Source organism: Phaenicophaeus curvirostris, chromosome 9 (genome assembly GCF_032191515.1).
Source record: "Phaenicophaeus curvirostris isolate KB17595 chromosome 9, BPBGC_Pcur_1.0, whole genome shotgun sequence".
In the NCBI taxonomy this organism is placed as follows: Eukaryota; Metazoa; Chordata; class Aves; order Cuculiformes; family Cuculidae; genus Phaenicophaeus; species Phaenicophaeus curvirostris.
In genome coordinates, this window is record NC_091400.1 from 15,763,135 (window position 1) to 15,786,179 (window position 23,045).

At 36.2% G+C, this 23,045-nt stretch overlaps 1 protein-coding gene across 3 annotated transcripts in view; it reads left to right on the forward strand.

The window, feature by feature from the left end:
* Window positions 1–23,045, forward strand: part of PLCE1 (phospholipase C epsilon 1) — a 153,993-nt gene that overhangs the window by 44,953 nt on the left and 85,995 nt on the right. For all 3 annotated transcript variants that reach the window (XM_069864034.1, XM_069864033.1, XM_069864035.1), the window contains exon 3: window positions 19,781–20,066. In XM_069864034.1, the coding sequence (XP_069720135.1) occupies window positions 19,781–20,066 (286 nt within the window). The remainder of the gene's footprint in view (window positions 1–19,780; window positions 20,067–23,045) is intronic.

Consider the following 23,045-nt stretch of genomic DNA (forward strand, 5'->3'; position numbering starts at 1 on the left):
GGCATCCAACACTTCAGGAAATAAACCACAAATTGATATTAAGATTTTTTGGGTACCAAAGCAGCTGTTATAACATTAAAGCAATACCAGAAAATATTGGCCAGGTTGAGCAGGGCCCTGGGCAGTCTCAGCTAGTGGCGTATCCCTGCCCATGGCAGGGGGGTTGGGACTAGATGGTCTTTAAGGTCCCTTCCAACCCAAAATATTTTATGATTCTATGAAAATTGGTGATTAGAGATAGACAAATTAGTTTTGCTAAAAAACAGTTCTCCACAGGTAGTTGTTGTAGGATATTTTAGTATTTTTAGTAAAAGTAATTATTCTATAGAAAAGTAGACAATGTATTCCAGAAGGTCTTATTCAACAAAATACCATGCACATGAAATCAGTTTTGCTTCAGTTCTAGAACAGTCTAGTCAGAAAACTAGATTGTAGTGCTAGTACTTAAAATGGCTGTAATGTAATGATCTTTGGAACATTAAATGACAAGGTTTTGTTAATTTTTTCTGAAATTTTTTAATAGAACTCAGCTGTTTCCTGCTATGTTTACATTACTTACTTGATGACATTATATTTAATAATGATAGTCCTGATAAGTACTATTAGTACAATAATATTAAAATATTTGTTACAGTATTTTCAGAAGTCATTGTATCTGTTTTCTGTAGATAGGAGGAGTCATGAATAATTGTCTCTGCCATGCACCCTTTTTCAGTATTTGTTGCTGTCTGTTAATTATTGTAAGAGGACACTGAAGGAACTTATCAGGTTTTACTGACAGTGGGATGTTTTGCATATTGTTTGCTTTTCTGACACTGTAGCATGCAGCTGTAGCGTATCTTGTCATAGTTTTTCTTCTTAGTTTTTCCACAGCTGTAAGGGAAGGTGCTTTTAAGACAGTAAGGGGTGAGTCTTGTTATTTAAAATATCTTCTCAGAAGATAATGCAACTGTCAAGTTTCTGGCACAGTTTCAGCTCCTCAGTGGCTTTTCTACTTTTACCTTTATTATCATTACCTTTATCACAGTTCTTTTTTTTTTCTTCTTTGACTCGTAATTGTTATCATTGATTGCTTTTCAGTCAGTGTTTGTCCACAGGTGAAGTTATTCAAGAGCAGTATTTGAGGATAAACTAAACAATAACAAGGCCCGCTTCTGAGATAAAGTTGCCCGGGTTACCAGATACAGATTTATTCAAGTTTATTTGAAGTGTGACCCACTTTAAGGAGTCTTCCTGAGGAGTGAAAGGCCATGAAGCCACAAAACACCCAGTGTGCTGCATTACTTTCGTGTTGACTCCTTCATTTGTACTTTAATTTAAAAGAAAATGGATTCTTAAGGCTGCTTATTTCAGCTCCTGCACTAGGAAAAATTCTCTTTCTTGCACTTCGTGTTCTTCTGCGACGCCCTTAAGGTAGCATACTGTCACCCTTGGAATTTTTAGGTTTGCAAAAACTGCTTGTGAAACGGGCCCTTCCTTTCTGAATTCTGCCCCCTTGTGAGCAAATGTGGTGGGCCAAAAGAAAAGGACATTGGCAGCGTTACAGAAGAGTGGGGTGCAGCAGCCTCGCAGTGTGCTTGGGCACTGTTTCAAGAGCATAGTAATTAGAAATAATCTTCTTATGTTTATATTGTTTGGCTCAAAGTTTTTTCCTATTAATCTTTATATTTTCTGCAATAATATAATTGTATTAGTAGCTTAGAGATGAGAAATTGAATGTGGGAAGAATTATTTTACTTTTAATTACAATGAGTTTACATCATGACAGTAACATTGTTTTCTGTATTTATAAATACATTTTGGAAATTGCTTAGTTGCTAACACTGTAAAATATTTTTTTCTATAAATGCGTACAATACCGAGAGTTTAAGGCAGTGCTTTCAGATAAATTTAGCATAACATCATTTCATTTGCAGTAACGTAAACACAAACTCTAGTGTTCCAGCAAAATGAGATATTAAATGTTTCAGATTTTATTATCTGCGTGTCTGTGCTTAAACTAAAATGCTTACAGAGTTTTTACAATCAATAGATTTGCACCGACTTTTGGAAAAGTAGACTTGTAGGAGCTGGAGAGGTGAGGCAGCACCATGTGAAATGCAGCTACGGGATTAAGATTTGGCAATGCACTTCTTTTCACTCCAGGCTCTTAGGCAGTCTCTGTAGATGAGAACAGACTGTCATCTGGTGTTGCTGAAAGCTAACTTGCGGTTTCTGCTTGTGCCTGCTTGTTTCAATTCCTATACAATTTTGTCATTTTTTCCTGCCAGTTTATATGGATATGGTGAAGCGCAAGGGGAAAAGGTATGTTCGTGTAGTATAAAAGATAAAAAAGTTTTTATTACTGCATGAATAATAGGAAGGCATTCATTCTTCAGGAAGAATATATTGCTATAGGAAAATACATTCTTGGTATATTAAGCAGGATATTTCTTGCTGGAAAATGCTTCCTTTTCAGTCAAGTACTTACCCTGCAGATGTAAACAGTAATTCCTAAAAGTCTGTTTTATTTCCTTTTTATTTAAATTAGGCATTCTGCATGTGAATGTTTACTAGCTTACTGTGTTTAATTGATTGTAAAGTCATTTATGGAATTTTAGTACTTAAAGTTATAAAACTTGGATGAACTTCTATCTACTTGTTTGCTTAGTATTGGATTATAGCACTATAAATAAAGTAAGATAATTACAATATTTTGTTTTTCTTACTTTGTTGTTTTGATAAAATGCTTAGACACTCTTAATGAAGTCAGCATTAAACTACCCAATAAATACCTCAGTGTTACTGTAAATTGATGAAGAAATATTGCATGTAGAGCAAGGATTTATAGAATGTGCTTGCTATTTTTTAGTAAAGTATATTGAAATTATAAAGCAAATATATAAGATTTGATTTTTTGAATATTCAGTAGGAATATAAATGAAAGCAAATTCTGTACCTGTCACTTCACCCACGTAATCAATAGAAAAATTTTAGTAGAAATACCATTAAGATAATATTTCATTATTAGGTAAGTTTTTATAAACAGTGAAAACATCATTTTGTCTTACTCTCCCATCTTGTGCATGTGAAACTGAAATTACAGGCAACTCACTATACATTAGTGATGATAATGAGCAAATTGTTTCCTTTTGTCAAGCAGATGTTGTACTTATAAATAGTTGAAAAAAACTTGAAAATTGTGTAATGTTCAAGTGTACCGGATAAGTCTTCCAGTAAAAATCTGTGTTTCAGGAAGTTAAACTATGAACAGTGCTTTTGGCTTGGCTCAAGCAATCTATTATGTAGGTTGGTTGATGAGGTATCCCAATACCTACCTGTAAAAATAACATAATAATGGGGGGGGGTTTAGTATGTGAGCTTTTATGACTAGTAAGAGTAGTTGTGATGATTATACTTAATGTTAACATGAACTCAGTACCTCTGTGACAACTTGTCTTCACTTGTACAGCAGGAGGAGTTTTACCTCTCTGATGCTTTTGTAGTACAGTGTTGTAGCTTTGCTATTTTTAAAGCGAATAGACTGAGAACATTATACCAAAGCTTTGTGGTCTTCAGTAAAGGGCCATAATATCTACTTTTTTAATTTGCAATGCTAGTCACATGTATTGTGGTAATGTCTGGCAGCATTAGGCTGTGGGATTTATTTTCCAAGGAGCAATTAAATGCATGGGAAGATAAAACTGTTTTAAAGTATGTATGCAACGATAAAAAAGGTGAGCTATGGGATATGCAGATACGTTATTAAATAACCATATGAATAAGTAGCGTATATGTGAAGATGGGCATTCACTGATGTATTACAGTAAGTCCAGAGGAGTGGCGCCTCGTGAAGAAAGTAAATACACAGATAGCCAGTCAGGAGATAAAAAAGAATAACTAGACTAAAATGTTAAATTGGAGTCACACTGTTGTCAAGTAAATATTTTGGGCTGCAGAGTTATCAAAACCACCTTAACTTAATTTATGGGACGGTATTTGTTGCCTTCTTCACTTCTTCTTTATTAATTTTAAGAGAGGCCGTGACTATTAAGAAGTGTCATTTTTGTATCAGTTACTTTAATAATACTAAAATAGTGCCAAACTTTCCCTCTTACATTGTAATAAGCAACCCAGCTTCCATCGTTGCTTCATTTTCTGTTTCCATATGGTCTTTAACAGACAAAGCTTCATAGGCAATTTTCCTTGTAGAAGAGTGTATTAGTACAGCTTGTAGAATAACTTTTGCAATGCGATGACTTAATTTTAGAATAGATTTTAGAAATATGTGTCTCAGATGGAAATAACTTTTTCTGACCACTGCAGCAACCTTTTAAATGCTAGTATTAGAATAAGTATATGTATTTCACGTAGATTTGGGGTTTCATGAGACCTCTGTTATTAAAAGTGTATGAAAACTTTATCTTCCATAGGAACAGATTGTCCTTGATACGCTGCTGAGAGAATGAGAATCTCAAAATGGTCTCTGCTTGTTTATACTGTACTGCAGTAAAGATCCATTAGATCTATGTGACCTTTATGAAGTACTTTTTCTGGGTTTTGAACCTGATACTGATTCAAGTTCTTATTGTAGCACTACTTGAACAAAAGGATTCCCTGCTTATTCTCAGAATGATGCTACTGTGAGAAAAATGCCCTCTAAAGATCTTAACAGTGTACTCCTCAAGTTCAGACTATTTGAGACTTCAGTAAAATGTTATGCTATTAGAGTTTTGTGGAAACATGCAGTGCTTTAAAGGTTTTCCTGACCTTCTGTGATAAGTATTTAAAACAAGACAGCAAACAACCATTTTTGCTTGGAAGTAAACTGAAATATCCATTACAAATTTTCCTCCTTCAAGTATGTGAATACTTTATTATATACATGAAAATTCGGTGCAGTTAATTCAAATCAAATCTGTACTGGGCTCTTCCAAAGCTGAGTCAAAGATTTTTCAAGACTGGTGTGATGGTATGAAAGAGAAGTTTATAATAGGAATGTAAGATTTAGTCTTCAAGTGGTGAAGCATACACATAGGTCACTCATGCTGTAATTCAGTGTAATCTAATTGCAATTTATAAAAATGATTGCACTGAGCAGAGTGGCTATGAATTTTGGAAAGGAAGCTCTTGTACATACAGAGTTTAGTTGAAGCTAGCGCTAAAGCAAAATAAATCTCATGGATAACTAAACTGTAGGCCCTGGGTCTCTAATGATCCCCAGAGAATAAGGAAAGTTAATTTAAAATATTTTTGTTCTTCTGGTCATAAGCCAGATGCCTTAAATTCTGAAAATCAAACCTCAAGTGACATTCCACTCCAGTGGGAAAAGAAAGGAGATTGTATATGCTGGTCTTGCAGAATCATATTCACTTCATTAATAAATAAGTGTAATTTAAGTACTGAACTAGTGCTCTCTCATTCTCAGTCCCTTGGTTCAGTCACTTTCTTTCTCACTCACTCTCATTCTTTCTCTCTCTTAAAGCAAGCGTATTTAAAGATTGTTGTATAACTATTATGAAGGAATTAGAACTTTTGAAAATTGCAGAACATTAGAATATCTATTTTTTGCATTTCAGGCAGGTAGAACTGAACTGGAAATACAGCTAATGAAACATTGTCCCATGTTTAGATCTTGGAATTTGCTTACAAAACTCCATGTGGAGATAGCAAAATAAACTCATCAATTTTAAGGTAATCATAGTGTTAACCATGTTAAGTTAACACTAAGTTAACTAAGTTAAGTGTTAACACATGTTAAGTTAACTAAGTGTTATCTTAGATGATCTAAGATAAGAAGACATCATGAACAGGTAATGCAGTGACCTAACAAAACCATCTCCTCTTTTCTTTGTTTCCAGCTGGTATGTTCAAATGCTGCCTTAAACTAAATAACTGTCCTGCAGAACAAGTACTTTTCAATTTTCACATCATATTTTTATTATATGACACAATCTTGATGATGGATCCCTAATGCACCCTAGGAGCCATACTGACATCAAGAAAACTGTATTTACTGAATTAAAGGTTACCGGAAGAGTTTTTTCATTTTATCTAAATCTGCTAAAAAGATTAAAGTATGGTTAACACTATGATTACCTTAAAATCATTAATTAATTAATTATCATTAATCATTAATTAATTATCTTAAATCATCCCATACTTTAGATACTTTCTATAGATAGCAGCATGGATTTCCTTAGCAGCTAATAACTGGGGAAGAGGAATCGTGTTGAAGGTACTACATTACTGATTCAAGATATCAGCATCAGTAAAATTACTTCCTTGTACTATGCTAGATTATTGTGATTGCTTAGTTTTAGCCAAAAATTTACAAGATAGCCTTTTTTTTTAAGGATTATTTTAAAATTTATTATTAAATGTTCGTTGTGAGCAGTCATGAATGAAAACTGACTTTTTATCAGTAAGTTAAGATTAAATGTGTAATTTAAAAATTAAGTTAAAAGTATTAATATTCTGTTGTTACTTTGGGCAAGGAATAGTGCCTTTTCTTGTTCTAGTTAATTAAAAAAAAAACTTTTAAGTGGAAAATGTCTCTTTATAGAACAGAGTTATTTTGTTTCATGAAATCATGTTTGTAGCCTGACCTAAAAGTATATTAAACAATTCAGTCATGAAAACTCTGAGAATTCCCTGGCCCCTAAGTACTATCTAAACCAATCTTACAATTATTCATGTGACCCTGTGAACCCAACAGCTGAAGTACAAACAAACAAACAGGCATGTCACTGTCTACAAAATTAGAAAATGAGAACTAGATTTCCTGTGCTAAGCAAAATGCTCCAAGTTGCTCTTTTATTAGCTACTTGCCATGGGTAGGATGCATAAATTTTACAGCTGTAGTAACATGCCTACTGATCTTTTACAACAGTATCAATTACAGTTGGTTACAAATAAAAATAGATAGATAAAATATTTAAAGATAGAGCAAGGTTCTGTTGCACTTTATGTTTATGTGATACTTATATTTTTGACTGTAGACCTGAACCGTGGTCTGTTTCTGATAGAGTTGGAAAGATCTAACTTTCAATATAAATCCACAATCTGCAGTACAGTAAAATTCCTATATAAGCCTTTCTTTGATGTAAAAGTTGTATAAATACAATGACAGTTTTATGACACATACTTTGAGTTCTGATACGTTTACTCTGAGCTTGAGACCTTCATAACCAATTCTAAGCAGTTCTTTTAGTCGCAGGGCTGCAACATCACACTAATGTATAAACTGAATTAGCCACTAATGTGAACTTTATCACTTACTATTGATTATCTTTTGGCTTTTAATAGCAGAGACACAGGCATGAAATAGACTATTTGACATTCCAAAGATGTACAAGAAAAGATGGAATTTACAATGAAAACGTGCATCTCTCTTGAGTCAAAATTAATCGTGTCACATTTGCTATTCTAACATCTAGGTGATTTGATTGTGAATTATTTCACTCTGCTTTCTGACATGGAGTTTTAATCGTAATTACTGTCTGGTTTAGATTAATGTACTTAGCTGGAGTAAAACTAATATTCTCTATTGAAAAGTCAACCGGCTAGTCTCTTTTGTTTTTAAAAAAAACCCTTTTATAGCACACCTGAGATGTTTTATATGAATGGAATGTCTTTGTTTTTCATCAGTAAAAGGAATGAAATGCCATGATTAAAATACATTTTTGAAAAGTAATATGATTTTTAGAACAAAAGGATGAGCGCTGTGTGTACTTTTATGTTAAAAACTCAGTAGACAATTTTAAAAGCTGATGACTGAAGGCATTCTGCTCCATGTGATCAAGTGTTCAACGGTGTGACCCACATCAGGCCAGTAAAACTATCTTTTCAGTAAATATGCAAAGGCATGCATTAGTTTATTATGTTTGGAATAAATAGATACTTCTACAATAAAATTGAACTAACAGATGTTTGAATAGAGTATATTTAATTAATTCATTTACTAAGGTAGCATGTTGTTTGTAAGTGATAGAAGTTGATCAAAGCTTGGAGAAAGTAAATAAGCACTCATGTAGAAAATAAGCGAATGCTATTTGCATGAAGAATTAACAGGAGTAGAAGAGCTAACAGAAATTCAGCTCAGAATACTAAGTTGAGAAGTACTAGAAAAATGTAAAAATTATTATTTAAACTGAAGAAGTCAGGAAGAGAACTTAGTAATCAAGTAATAACTATTAAGAAAAATATTTTTTCACATATACTTTTGTGCCAACAGAAATACAAATAGCTGACCCGGCTGACCAGAAAGTGGTATTTTTTGCCTTTTCTGGGTAAGATTACAGAAATGTCTCTCCCTGGCAAGGGCATTGTTTCATGCTGCTGAAAACTGAAGAGATCCTATGTTGTGTTTGGTGTCATCCTTTCATTTTCTCCTTAATCAAACTGAAATTTCAAGTACTTAAAAGCAATCTTTCAAATGTCTTTTCTCACCCTCTGTTTTATATCTTAAGATAATTCTTAGTTGTTTGGATCTAAAGTGTATTGCCTGCCATGAGAAGTAACAGTGCTATTTCACTATTCCCTCTCCACTGGACTCATGATTCTTTATGAGCAGGACTTGGTAGGGATGGAGATGCTACACTAAGTCTGCACGTCATTTATATCACTCTGCTTTTTCTGTCTTCCAGATCTGTGAATTCCATCTTTCCTTCAGTAATGTTTTTTAAATAATGAGAATCGTAGAATCATTAAGATTGGAAAAGACCTCTAAGATCATCAAGTCCATCCATCAGCCCAACACCAGCATGCCTACTAAAGTATGTCCCAAAGTGCCACATCTACATGTTTTTTGAATGTTTCCATGATTTCCCTAGGCAGCCTGTTCCAAAGCTTTACTACTCTTTCAGTGAAGAAGTTTTTCCTGATATCCAGTGTAAACCTCCCCTAGCTCAACTTGAGGCCATTTCCTCTCATCCTATCACTAGTTACTTGGGAGAAGAGACTAACACCCACCTCGCTCCAACCTCCTTTTGGGTAGTTGTAGAGAGTGATAGGGTCTCCCCTCAGACTCCTTTTCTCCAGACTAAACAAGCCCAGTTACCTCAGCCACTCCTCATAACACTTGTGCTCCAGACCCTTCACCAGCTTTGTTACACCATTGTTATACCAAGATGACCTTCTTGTACTGAAGGGCCCAAAACTGACGTCCGGATTTGAGGTATGGCCTTACCGGTGCTGAGTACAGGGGGTACACTTCCCTACTCCAACTGGTCACACTATTTCTGATAGAAGTCACGATATTTTTGGTCATCTTAGCCACCTGAGGACACTTCTGGCACATGTTCAGCCAGCTGTCAAGCAACGCCCCCAGGTCCTTTTCTGCTGTGCAGCTTCCCAACCACACTTTCCCAAGCCTGTAGCATTGCATGACATTGTTGTGACCAAAATGCAGGCCTCTGCACTTGGACTTGTTAAACCTCATACAATTTACAGGGCCTATGAATCTAGCCTGTCCAGATCCACCTGCAGAGCCTTCCTTCCCTCAAGCAGATAGACATTCCCACCCAACTTGGTGTCACCTGCAAACTTGCTGAGGGAGTACTCAATCTTTGGTAAAAATATTAAACAAGACTGGCCCTAGAACTGAGCCCTGGGGAACACTTGTGGCCAGACGCCAACTGGATTTAGCTCCATTCACCACAACTGTCTGGGCTTGGCCATCCAGGCAGCTTTTTACCCAGTGAATGGTACACCTGTCTAAGCCATGTGCTGCAGGCCTCTCTAGGAGAATGGTGTTGGAGACAGTGTCAAAGACCTTACTGAAGTCAAACTAAATATCACCCACAGCCTTTCCCTCATCCACTAAGTAGATCACCTTGTCATAGAATGAGATCAGGTTGGTCAAGCCTTTCATGAACCCATGCTGGTGAAGGAGACATTAAGCACCTCAGCCTTTTCCTCATCCTTGCTAGCAATGTTCCCCTCCATATCCAGTAAAGGATGGAGATTTTCCTTGTCTCTCGTTTCATTGTTGATGTATTTGTAGAAACATTTTTTGTGATCTCTTACAACAGTGGCCAAATTAATTTCAAAATGTGCTTTTGCCTTTCTAATTTTCCTTCTGCCTGACCTAATGAGATCCCCATACTCTTCATGAATTGCCTACCCCTTCTTCCAAAAGTGGTAAACTCTCCTTTTTTTCTCCTGAGTCCCAGCAAAAGCTCCCTGCTCGGTCAGGCTGGTTGTTTACCCTGATGATTCATCTTACAGCACATGGGGACAGCCTGGTCCTATGCCTTTAAGACTTCTTTCTTGAAAAAATATCCAGTCTTCCTGGATCCCTTTGCCCTTCAGGACTGTCTCCCAGTTAGTACTGTTACTTCACAGAAATAGAAAATTAGTAAGTAATAGCAATCAAGTTTTATCAAAAGTTAAAATAATGACTTTTTGGAAGTTCTGGACTGCTGTTATAGTTTCTGACCATAAGTAAATCCAACTCTCAAATGTATTTGTTTTTTTTAAAACAGCATCATAATTTTCTTCTGATCAAAAATGAAAAGATTTCCCTGCTAAAGACAATGGTCGTATACCAGTAATGAATGGGGATGGCTGATACTGTTTCTGAAGAATGTTGAGTTACGTTTAAGGATTGCCTCTGCAAGACGTTCTGATCCTTATTAAATTAGTTTCTGCTCCTTGAAATGATCTCATCCTTTACAGGATGCAATTCGTAAGAAATATTGGCTGGTGAAGTAGTGCACATTCTATAATTGTAATAGAAGCTGTAGAAAGTTCACAGAACATTGGTTAATGAATATTAATATTTGGGAACATCTGTGCTCGTTCGTTCTTTTGGCAACCTTCCACTGCCATCGAAACTGCTCCCTGTGTTACTAGGGTGAACTCGTCAGTTTTCCTGCACGTCGTCTGCTGCTCTGTGCCATGTTGCCCAGTTACAATTTACTGTGTAAAATTTAGTACATAGCAAAAATTGCTGTTGAATGAGTGAGTATTATTGCTTTGTTGCATGGTATCTGTCTTGTGTTCTGTCCAGGCACTGTAAAGATCTGCTTAATCACTGAAGAGTGAATGAAAGTTTGGAAAGCCTTGAGAACAGTTATTGCAACAAAAGCATTGACAGGACAGTCGCTGGGAGGGTGACCAAAGCGGGACAGGTCACTGCAATGTTTTGTCTAAATTCTTAGAGCCTAAAGCTCATTTACAGAAAAGGAAAGGAAAACATCTGGGTCTCCCATAGTGACTGTAACAGTAGATGTTATTACAAAAGCCATAAGTGAATTAGTTTGACGTGAGTATGTGGGAACAAGTCCTATAATGAGATGATGCCTGAAAACCATTATTGCTTTCCTGTGATGTGTTCTTCCCTTCGGATCTGCAGGGGGACCAGACAGACTCCGTGCACGCACCTCATCTACCAGTCATACACACCCTGCCCCAGGGAGGGCAACTTCCTTTTGCCTCAGTAGCTTTATTCCTGTTGTAAGGAGAAAGTGATAGGTTATGCTAGACTGTATCTTGGCATTGTGTTGTCCTGTGTGTCATGTCCCACCCTCACCGTCCAGTTTCTGGGCTGCGAGGGCATAATATGCGACATTTGCTTTTACTCACTACCTGAAATTGCATATTATGCAAGCAGAGATCTTTTTTAAAAATCACAATCTTGTTAAATGCATTGAAAAAATGCACACAATGGAAAAAAGACCAAATCCACCTTACTTCATTTTACTGCATTTCCTTTCTTTCCTCTTTTATGCACTTCTTCTCCTGACCACATTCAAAGCATCCTAAATGCAGTAAGATTTAAGTTCTTTCTACCTCAGCTATCTACTCAGAAATCTTCCCCTTTGTCCTTCCTGATGCTTCCATGTTGATTTACTGCTGCAGGGAAAAAAATCTTTCAATTTCTTGCGTTCTTGAAGTAGTTACTGTTTTTCTTCTTTACAGTGCCCCACAGAAAAGACAAATAACACCTGTGAACCACACCACCCTAAACATGCCTGAACCCCCCCCGTAGTAAATAGTCTATTTGTCAAGTATTGTAGTGTGTATGTATTTTGAGTAATGTTTTCTCCTGCCTTCCTGAAGACAACAGTATTCCTCATATGTTATGAGGTAAAATTCAGGTTGTACTGTAACACTGTATTTTCCTGTTTTCTAGGCAGTTTTTTTCAAATACAAACCAGCATTTCAACAGGAAATGGAAAAAAAGGATTTTTTCCATTACAAAAATTAGCATCTTGGTAGCCAAGGTATTCTGTTTAAACACCATGTGAAAATATATAGAGAGAGCGAGATATGAGCAAATTAAGATGTAAAGAATCGTGTTAACCCCTGATGTTCTGAACAGTCTTTGCACAATTGTATATACTTCACTTGAGATGTGTGTTTATAGCTCCAGCTTTCTTGCTGATGACTTGCTACAGCAGCTCTGACATTACTTGCATACAGATCTCCCAAGGCTATTCTTTGTTATCCTGACATGCTGTAGTGGGGAGTGACCATGTCACACTGGTCACACTGTGCCAGAACAGTCCTTCACTGCTATCTCTTGAACTCAAATGCAACGCTGCACCAAATGGCTGTGTTCCAGCAAAAGTTCCTTCAGGTGATCACAGTTCTTTTACTCCTGCTGGTAAAACAGCAGGCAGAATAGATAACAAGTGCCATTGCTGAAACTGCTATCAGTTTGGCTTTTCAGGGCATTCATTGGCTTGCAGACCCAACTGAAGGGTGACATTTGATTGCATCTCCAAAAAGTGTTGTCTATGAAGAAGGGCATCATGAGATGTAACCTGTTCTTTGGAGTTTTTTTTTGTTCTGTTTGTTTGTTTGTTTTAATCTGGGATGGCTGTTAATACTTGAGCAACATTGCCTTTTAGCCAAAGAAGATGCATTGTGAGATGCTGCAAGGATCCACAGGAATTTTTGAGTTTGACCCCAACTTGCGAAACTGCAGTTACTTCCAGATAGCTGTTTCCCTGTCTACCACAATGCGCCTAGGGAGAAACTGCAATGGAGCATCATGGCAAACAAGTAGTCAGAGAAGCTTGGGATTTGAGTGACAGTACAATTTTCTAAAGCTTGTGGATGACTATTTGTCATCATCCCATTCAACTTGAATAGTAAGTTAGGGATGAATTTAATTGACATAGATTTTATCCCTTGCCCTACCTGCCTTGTGAAATATTAGAACTTACTAAGACACGTAGCCAAAAATTTGATGAGCTTTTCTGGGGTGGGCTTATTTGGTCACAGGCCGCTGAGTGCCACCAAGAATATAATGTTCTAGCAGTCTAAATATCTAGCTTTTGTACTCCAAACACTGAAGAATACTTACAAAAAAGCTCAAATCAGTTAAATTTCTGGAGGCCTCACCTGTTTGATTACTAGCATGAACAAGACATGTCAGCGAACAGACCTAAGAAATAGTCCTAACAGGGCAGACCTTTCAGCTGTTCACAATATCATCTCTGTCAAACACAGTAACGTCCTTTAACTTTGAACAACCTGCATAACTGTTTGAGATATAAGGCTCTGGCATGTTGTGTTGAGAATCTAATTTGAAGTACATTATAGAAAGAAAGACAGCAACATACACTATTCTGTACATAACAGAAAATGCATTCACTGCTTAATGTATTTCAGTTCTCATCATTGATTCATAATCAGAAATGGTTACAAAAGATAAATATTTTAGAAAGTCCATGAATTTAGAATTTCCTTCTTCCTGAAAATCAGAAAACTTGTGGTGCCTCATTCTTTTTCTTCTGTGAAAGTCACATAGGGATGGTCAAGCTTTGATCTTTTTGAATGCAGAACATTTGAACGCAATATTGGTCACCTCCACTCTCTCCTTGTGTTATTTCCTTTATTTTTTTCAAATGTAATTTTATAGTTAGAACCCTTGGTATTTCCTCACTTAATACATAACAATATGAAGCTTCTGCCCTGAAGCTAAAAAAAAGTAAATGTATAATTTTTTTTAAATGATTGTATGTATTTGCAATTTTGCCAAAGATCTGACTTTTTGCAGCAGAAGTTTCAGTCATAGTGAAGTTGCATAAAGATGTTTGTTAACTTGCTTTTCAATATTAATTATTTTTTCTTTTAGGCATGTCTTCATCTACATTTTCTTGCAATTTAAGTAAAATATTTTTCAAAATTTCAATTGGTGACATTAGCAGTAGTGATAGCAAATACAATACAACCATTTTTACTGTAGCTTTTAAAGTTTTCTTTTATTAAAGATGGGTTTTTTCCCTTGATGTTGCAAACATCCATCTGTACAGAATCTGATTCCTTGCTGTCTTTTTGTAGTGAATTTCTCTGCAGAGATGCCTGAGCTTTATGAGCGCACAGAGAGGAAGTTGATGAAGGAAGCACTGTAACTAGATTCTGTAGTACTCTAAGCAATAAACATGCACAAGCAAGTAAGCCTTCTCAGAAATGGGATCTCTGGCAAACACAGTGCTGAGAAATGGGTAATTTGTTTAGAGTTAGCTTAGGTTGGAAAGCTGTATTGCTTTTCCAGAATTGGCCTTCAGAGTACTGTCCAAATCAATTTGTACCTGTACTGTTTACTCAGACAAGATAATTATAAATGAAAAACGGGGAATTGGCGGTACAACCTGGTGTGAGTCATTTCTATTTTTGCCCAGCAGGATTTATTTTTGAAAATTAAAACAAGGTCAATAATTATTCTGTATTGGCTTAGAAATCTGTATGAGTTCGCATGACCTGACTTTAAATGCTAGTGGCAGACGTATTTTCATAGATTGGTCTGATTGTCAACATTTCTGCAGATCTCAGTTGACTGTTGTTGTTACAACAATTTTTAAAATCAAGTGGATAGCACCTTAGCATTGTTCAGAGCGTAATTAAGTGACTTATTCTCTTAGTGTGAACTATATCAAAGGATAAATATTAAAAATTATGATGTCCAAAATGGCTTTTGTGTTTGTAGCTAGAAGAATAATATTGGGCAGTATTTTGAGATTAATTAGATGAACAATTTTTCAGATAAGTATGTTGGGGAAAATCAATTTATTAGTAGAAATTTCATTAGGAAATTTGTTTATTTCCACTTTAAAAATAATATCATTATTTTCAAAAGGTTTAATAGTAAGGAGTAATAGAAGAATATTCTTTAGTTTTTTATTAAAAAAATCCTGACCCCACAACATCCTTCAGAGAAACTGGCCAGTGAGAAGTGCTGGCTCTACGTAGGCAATATTTTACAAAAAACCTATTTCTTAATCTATTCTGCATTTGTACTTTAGCAGTGGTCTTAAAATGTCATGGGCTAATCAGTGTGGGTATGATAATAACCTGAATTAGGTAAATCTGAGAAAACCTGCAATCCTTTGGAAAATAATGTGACTATCAGCAGTAGCTGTTTTTTAAATTATGTTAAATAAATGCGCTGATGTGTGATACTGGAGTGCCATTTTGGAAGACATAAAACTTGAGTATTCACCAACTGTGCATTCTGATTCTTCTGTTCTGCACAAATTCACACTCTGTTAACTGTGTCTCCTCTTTCAGCCTTCCTCCCTTCTGCCCAAGTTCACTTTATATATTCCTTTCTTTCTGCCCAAAGTGCATTTTCATAGCAGACTGCTGTCGTATTCCATGCTACGGATATTTGAATTACACTGTTGTGGAATAAATACATGTAAAAATCATTGGAACAGTCCTTGGTCTTGATTTCCAAGAGATCACTGCTAGCTTACTTTGGTCAATATTAATGAAGGTTTTCTTCTGAAAAACTTGCAGTGTCAAAATGAACGATCGCCATCAGAATTTCTTCATTCTAATGAACTTTTTCTTGGAACAGAACAAAGTTGGAAAGAGCAGCATTTCCTGTGATGTTATTAATTGTGTTTAGGCCTGTATGTTCTGTGTTTCCAAAGGAGATATTTAAGTGATCTTCAAGACTGTCCTGAGAATTATTACTTTTTAACATACTGTTCTGGTTTACAGGCATTTAAAATTGCTTTAAAAATGTGCAACAAATGAAGGCTTTGTGTCGCAGGAATACTGCAGATGGGCTGTCAGCAGCCCTCTGTACATTTCAGAGAGTTTCCTTTTGATTATTCAGAATATGTCGATGGCTGTTTTTAGAAAGAGTTTGGACAGATGCTGGTCAGAAGCAGTGCAGTGAATTTTTAAAGCCCCATAAGGGCCTATTTTCTGTTATTTGTATAGTGTAGTAGCAATAAGCATACTTTTTCATGGCTGTTGAATGAGTTTTTTGGGTACGCGTATTCTTTATTGTTGTAATATAGCTGGAGATATTAAGCCTGCCTTGTAATAATGGGAATCTTTGGTTTGTTCTTAATTCCAGTTTCTGGTTTTCCTCTGGGCCGAGCAGCTGCATGATAACATGCTCCCAGGTTCTAAGCTAAATGCCCAAGGCAGGAAAAAATATGAAAAGGGAATGAAAAAAAAGAATAAAGTAAACAGGAAGAGGCACATGTAAGCTTAAGAAATCAGAACAATTATTTTTATGAACTGCTATATCTAAAATTTCCAGTATAGTAGCACCCTTGAACTGCAGCTTCTTTTTAAGGATTTATCTGTAAGAAACTGTAGGAGTACAAATGGCTATGGTCTTTAGTTTCCTGGCACTTTTACATAGTAAACCTACAGTACTGTATGTGGAGAAAAGGACATAGTGCAATTTGCAGTTGTGATGTTTAAAAAGAAGAAAAGAGTATATGAGAAAAATGTGGAATAGTTTCAAGGCATGAGTTACTTGTTCATACAGTTATTTTTAAAGAATATATTGACCCAATATGTCTGTTGTCGCTGTAAGGAAGTTTTATTGCCTAAAGGTTATCAATAAGTTAACTCGCAGATACCATTTTAAGTTACTAGGAGCAAAACTGAGCTTTTTTTAAAGTAAAGCATTGATGATTTATTGCATATGTTATTAAGAGCTGAAAAATCTATTTTGTTTCCACTTATTTTCCAAATATGGACTTGGTTGTAAAACTACAAGGATGGAGTTCTACCTGAATTGAATCTTTATTTTAATGCTTATTTTCATTTTTTAGTTGGAGGACATGTTTTTCTTCTTTAGTATTCTGGAAAATGTTATGTTGCAAGTATTTTTTTTTAGTTTTCTTCTTACTTACCATTAAAATGTCTTTAAAAAATAAAAGGAGGTAAAAATCTATCAAGGCAATGTTATGCTTCTGCTGGAATACCAGTGAATTAGTATATGGAGTTACCTGTTTCAGCTGATTTCCTATTTTAAAAGAAGTACTAGAATGTATGCTTTTGTTTTCTAAAATAAATCTTAAAGTACTATAATTGCATATAAATTTTACCATTTATATGTGTGCTCATTACAGTAGAATAGACGAGAAAGTTCACCCTTAGCTTGTCCTTGTAAGCATCAGTACTTTCTGCTACTTAAAAAAGGTATTTGAATTATGTCTAATATGGCAGCACTTTTGGATCTGAATGCTGTCCTCAGTTTCTTGTCAGTTGCTGCTCGATACCTAGTATGTGAGATACTGCAGCATCAGACTGTAGGTGGCTTTGCAATCTGTAATGTGATAGGGAAGGCAAAAGTGAATCACGAGCAATACGCCCTTGTGGATTGTTGTTTTGTCAGGTTGCTCTCAGATAGTGCTGCATTGTACTCCTTTTGATTTTCATTCACTTTTAATTACACTAATCATTTACCTGAGGAATATGTTGCTATTCTGATTGTTTCAGTTCTTTTCAGTGGCTAATGAGTATACTCATTCTAAGTCTGCATTTTTTCATAACCTCATCTGTGTGTAGCAAAAGTAACACGTTCAGACCTTTAATACATCAAAACAAACAGTATTTGAAAATGTTACGTGAAGCGCAGAGTCTTTGGAGACAACTAGTGCCCTGAAATCTACTTTATACAATAGAGATTAACACCATTATTCTATGTATAATCTCTCCAGCAAAACACTGTCGCCTATTTCTCTCAACAAATGGTTTCTTTGCTTTGGCAGCTAAAAGGAATTGTAGTTGTGTAGATGAGCATAACACGCCTTTATAAGTTGCAGAACCCAATTTAAAAAATATTTTGGAAGGTAACTTTTTCAAAGTTAAATTATTTTCATTAACAAAATACTTTTTAAAACAAGCTAAAAGGACCAATTATGTCTGCTGTGTGTGACACATTCATAACCTGTGGCTAAGGCAGGTTCACTGTTTTACAGTACATCTTTTGGAAAGGTGTGTCATACACACATCCACCTGTTCCTTGCAGCTACCTGATTAAAAGGCTTGCACATATCCTATTCAGATAACACACGCTTAGGAGTATACGACAAAATTTCACTGTGTAGTGAATCACAGAAGAGGTATTTCTAGCGGTATTGATTTAGAAGAGTCATTATGGTTAATTTATATTGTTAATATAAAAATTAAAGATAAGAACTACATGCTTTAATAAATATTGCATTGTATTATATTTTCTGGATTACAGATAAGTAATAGAAAATATGCTAAATTTTGAATTTAGTAGCTGAATCTAAGCTGCTTCTATTCTCATTTTCTTGACCTGGATAAAAAAATTACATCATTGTTCACAACTTCTCTTTGTAGAGAGTCATATACCTCATGGGAGCAGGGCATGTCAACATGGCAGGGTAAATGCAAGTCTTAGGCCAGACGGGGACTTTTGTGCAGATCCATCACTGTGCCAGGAACCTCTTCCCTCTTGGTTACATGGATGGACATTTGTCCTGTGGTGAGGGTGCTGGTGCTTCTGACATGTGGTGTGCAAAGGCTGTGCAAACAGTTCCTTATCGTTTAACTGAGCATAAGTGTGCTTGCATTGTAGGACCGAATGGCCATAAATCACAAAACCTAGTCATTAAACCACAAACTTGTTTCCTGTATACCTCTAAGGACTGATGGGGAACAATCCTGTGAAAATTATCTCTGCACTTGACCTGGTGACAGTTATTATGACCTATCTTAATTTTTAGTTTGGTAGTTTACACTGTGTAATTACGAAGCACAGATCATTGAAACAAATTATTAATGCTAATCAGTAAGTCAGCTTACAAGAATGCAGAGAATCAAGTCTCTCCTTGTATACTAAATGAAAAGATCTCTTCCAGATTCTTGCTTTGATCATTAGAGTCTTTTAAATAAGCAAACATTAGTTAGTTGCTAAGCCACAGGCTGCAGTTCATTAGTGTGTTTGCACAAATATTGGAAAAAGAGTACTAAACCAATATTAGATAGAGGACCTTTGCGTATGCTGGAAGTAATGCAACAAACGTGACACCAGAACATTTTGAAAGATTACTCACCGTGATTAAAACCATTTCTGTTTGCAACACCTCCCCGCTGCCACACTCCACAAGAAAAGTGCACACCTTGAGTGGATTGGGTTTTCTGCTACTGATTTACTGCTACTGAAAGTAAGACTTTACTGAAAGACAGTAGATTTAATAGTCTTGTAAATGATTTTATGTGCATTCTTTATTTTAAATGTTGACCAGATGTCTTAATGTGGCAGGTTTTTGTCTAATGACAATCCTTAAGACTGATTTTCATTACAATGATTTTAACCATAATATGAAAGCCAGAATGCCATCTCATTTGAATAGGCTGTTTGGGAACCCAACTTAAAATATTCACAAATCAATTTTGGATTCATATATATTTCAAGTTTAATGTATAAAGGCAGGGTTATAACAAAGTGTCTTTTTTCAGAGGCTGTTGAACTTGACAAGAAGTCATGCTAGTTTGTAATTTTTTGATGTTCAGTTTATTATCTCAAGCAAAGAACTAACAGGTTTTGCATTCTTCACAGATCTTCAGCACAGTGAGAGAAGATGAAGGAGAAGATATTTTTGAATATTTTCCTCATCTTTTGAGAAGGCTCCCAACGTTTGATACAGACTGTATATGCAAAGATGATGGGTTTTCTGTAAAACGATGTGCAACAAGTGCTTACTGTCAATATCGTGCCACTTCACAGAGGACTGCACTCTCTGAGTATATAATTGGTGCTTTACTAGAAGCAACTACATCATTAGGAGCAAGAAGTGGTCTTTTAAATATCTTTGGAGGATCAGCTGGAAGAACGATGCTTAAAGGTAATGAAGATTTAATTGTTTTAACTTTGTCCACCTTAAATATAGTGTGTACTGCAAAGTACATACTACTGTGTAATATTCTGTAGTTCTATACTGATATCTGAAGTTTTCACATTTTCAAAGAAAAACAAATGTCATAACTCCAAATGTACACCCTTCCTCTTCTTTCCCCCAGCTTTTATTGCTGAGCATGATGTCATATAGTGTGGGATAGCCCTATGATCTGTTAGAGTCAGCTGTACCAGCTGTATTCCTTCCTAGCTTCTGTGCACCCCGTGCCTGCTTGCTGGTCGGGCAGCATGAGGAACAGAAAAGGCCTGATACTGTGTAAGCACTATGCATCAACAACTGAAACATCCATGTGTTATCAACACTGGTCACAAATCCAAAATGTAGCACCATGTGACCTGCTATGAAGAAGATTAACTCTGACCTAGCGAAAACAAGTACAATAGTGAAAGTGGTATTTCCATCAGCACTTGTGGTTTGTTGCCCTCCATAAGCTGTTCAAACTGTTGTGCATTTCATCATAGTCTTTCCAACCTTTCTCAGATGAGAGAACATGGTGTATGGACCTTTACTATTCAGACTGGGAATAGTTGTTTTACAGAGTTGAGAGGCTCTTGGGGAAAGTACTCAAAATTCTTCATTTTCTCTTGACAATAAAAAAAAGAAAATCTAGTTTGTGCACCCATGTTGATCACTAGTACACCAGTATGAGGGAGAATGAATTTTTCTGTTAAGAAAGTCATAAGTCATTTAGAAAGTTACAGCTCAGGCCAATAACTTGATTTCAGTCTGAACGCAGTAGAAGGCTGATGCACAGGGCACATAGAATGGATGGATTCCACACTTCATAATTTCTGAATTGCTCAAAGGGGCAATCCACATACAGATTGTGTTGCAGTATATCCAGCCTTGTGCTAAATACATCTAACATGATGGCAGGGTCCCTGTCAAGTAGATGTCTTCCATCAGGTAAACCCATTCCTCAGTTTTGCTACAAGTTAAGCTTCAGTATAGACATGAAACTGCAGACACATTTCAGGTGGCTGTCAACTCTGGAGTAATTATTACTACACTTGGGATGACTTTCCAGACAGTTCTTAAGAAGCTTCGAAAGTGGAAGTGAATTTGTTTATTAGAACCAGTCTGTATCAGCCAGTCTTGAAAAGATCTCAAGGGCTGTTGGATTTATGTTTGGAGGACCTCTTCTGGACCAGGAAACATTCCACTACTCTTGTTTCAAAATATTTGCAATTCCTGGAGATAAAGTTCAGCACTCTTGCAATAATTGTTTAGAGAGGAGCCCGTTCCTTTAATGGGGACTGCCCTTCATGATTTAAAAAGAAGACTTCTCAAAACCTTTATACACTCTGTAGTTAGGGACTTTATGTAATATATGCCCCGGCAACAAGGATCCTGGTATTATGTCTTCCTAGCACTACGCAAATTGAGATTTCTTCGTGTTCAGTCCTTCAGGAGTTATTTAATGACCCAAGCAATGAACCTTACAGTCACGAGTAATCCAACTCCAGGAAATACTGTTCTAAGGTTTTGTTCAGTAGCTAAGAACACTAAATGGTCTGAGTTTCCAGGGCTAGGATGGTCTTGTGAGCAGGTCAGCTACCGATGTTGTTAGTTCCAGAGAAGGCATCCAAACATACCAGGTCTCTGAAGCCAGAATTCCAAATAGCATGTATCTGGGACTGAGAGTCTTTAAAAACTTACGTAGGGCCTGCTCTGTAGGAGACTCATCTCTTCAGTCTAGAGCAGTGAGCCTGCAAGCCCTGCTCTCGGATGGCTCAGAGAGCTCTCAGGCTTCCGACTGAGGAGCTGTGATCTGGGTGCCGGTAGCACAGAGACAGTCTGAGAGTGGACTACCGGGAACCTCAGATGCCTAGAGTTCCCACAGCTGGTCAGTGACATCCACATCCTTGTCAAGTGTCTTTGTTACTACAGAGAAAATAATTTTCATGTATGAACACTGAAGACTTTTCAGCTGCACTGTTGTAACACCTCTGTATGTAAACAAGAAGTTCTGGTTATTAAGATGTTTTGAGAATGGCTTTCAAAGGAATTTGGATTGAAAACAAATTTCTTCTCATAGAAAGGAAATCCTGCTTCTTGGCCTGTTCTGTTTCTTACAAATTGATTGTTACAGAAGTTTGTTCATAGTTGTGAACAGGCTAGAACTTTCATTTGAATTGTATTTGAAAACTCAGTCATTGTCATAGTTTATGTGGTATTGACATTTTTATGCAGAATGTGAAGAAAAGATTTTATTTTTTTTTAAATATTAAGGAAGGACGTAGAGTATGTGAAAATATTTTTGCTTTTTATATCTGCATCCAGAGTCGTTGTTGGAAAGAAAAACTTCTATGCTTCCTTTCATGTCTCCCTTCCCCCCACCCCCCTTACAAGGATAACTTCTGTAGCTTTGTCATCTAAGAAAAAAAAAAAAGGGACGTAAAAAGAGGTATCTGAGGATGGAGCAGACTGGAAACATTTTGTATCAGTATTCTTTTCAGTGTTTTTCAAAGCTGTTTAAGTCTGATGCCACTTTTTCAAGAGTTATAAATCAGACTATTTTCTTGATTGCTGTTGTCCATCTTTCAGAGAAAGCTCACTCAGAACTTGTTAAATAGACAGCAGCAATTTTTGACCAAGAACAGAAGGAAACTGATTTGTCATGAACATGGAGGCAGACTGTATTGATCTTAAGTAAACCTTCATTCATCCCGCAGTATTGAGAAATTACCCTTTTCCTGCATTCAGACATTGCCATCACTGAAGACAGGGCAGGGAACAGGACCCATGTCTCTGTGACTTTTTTCACTGCTCTTTCTTGTACCCTCTTCACAAGGCTTATTATTACAATATTGGGGACATTCCAGAATCCATGAAGCTGAGGCTGTTATCTCACAGCTCTATGTTAATCATGGGCAACAACAAGCTTTATGTACATGAATTTAGGAA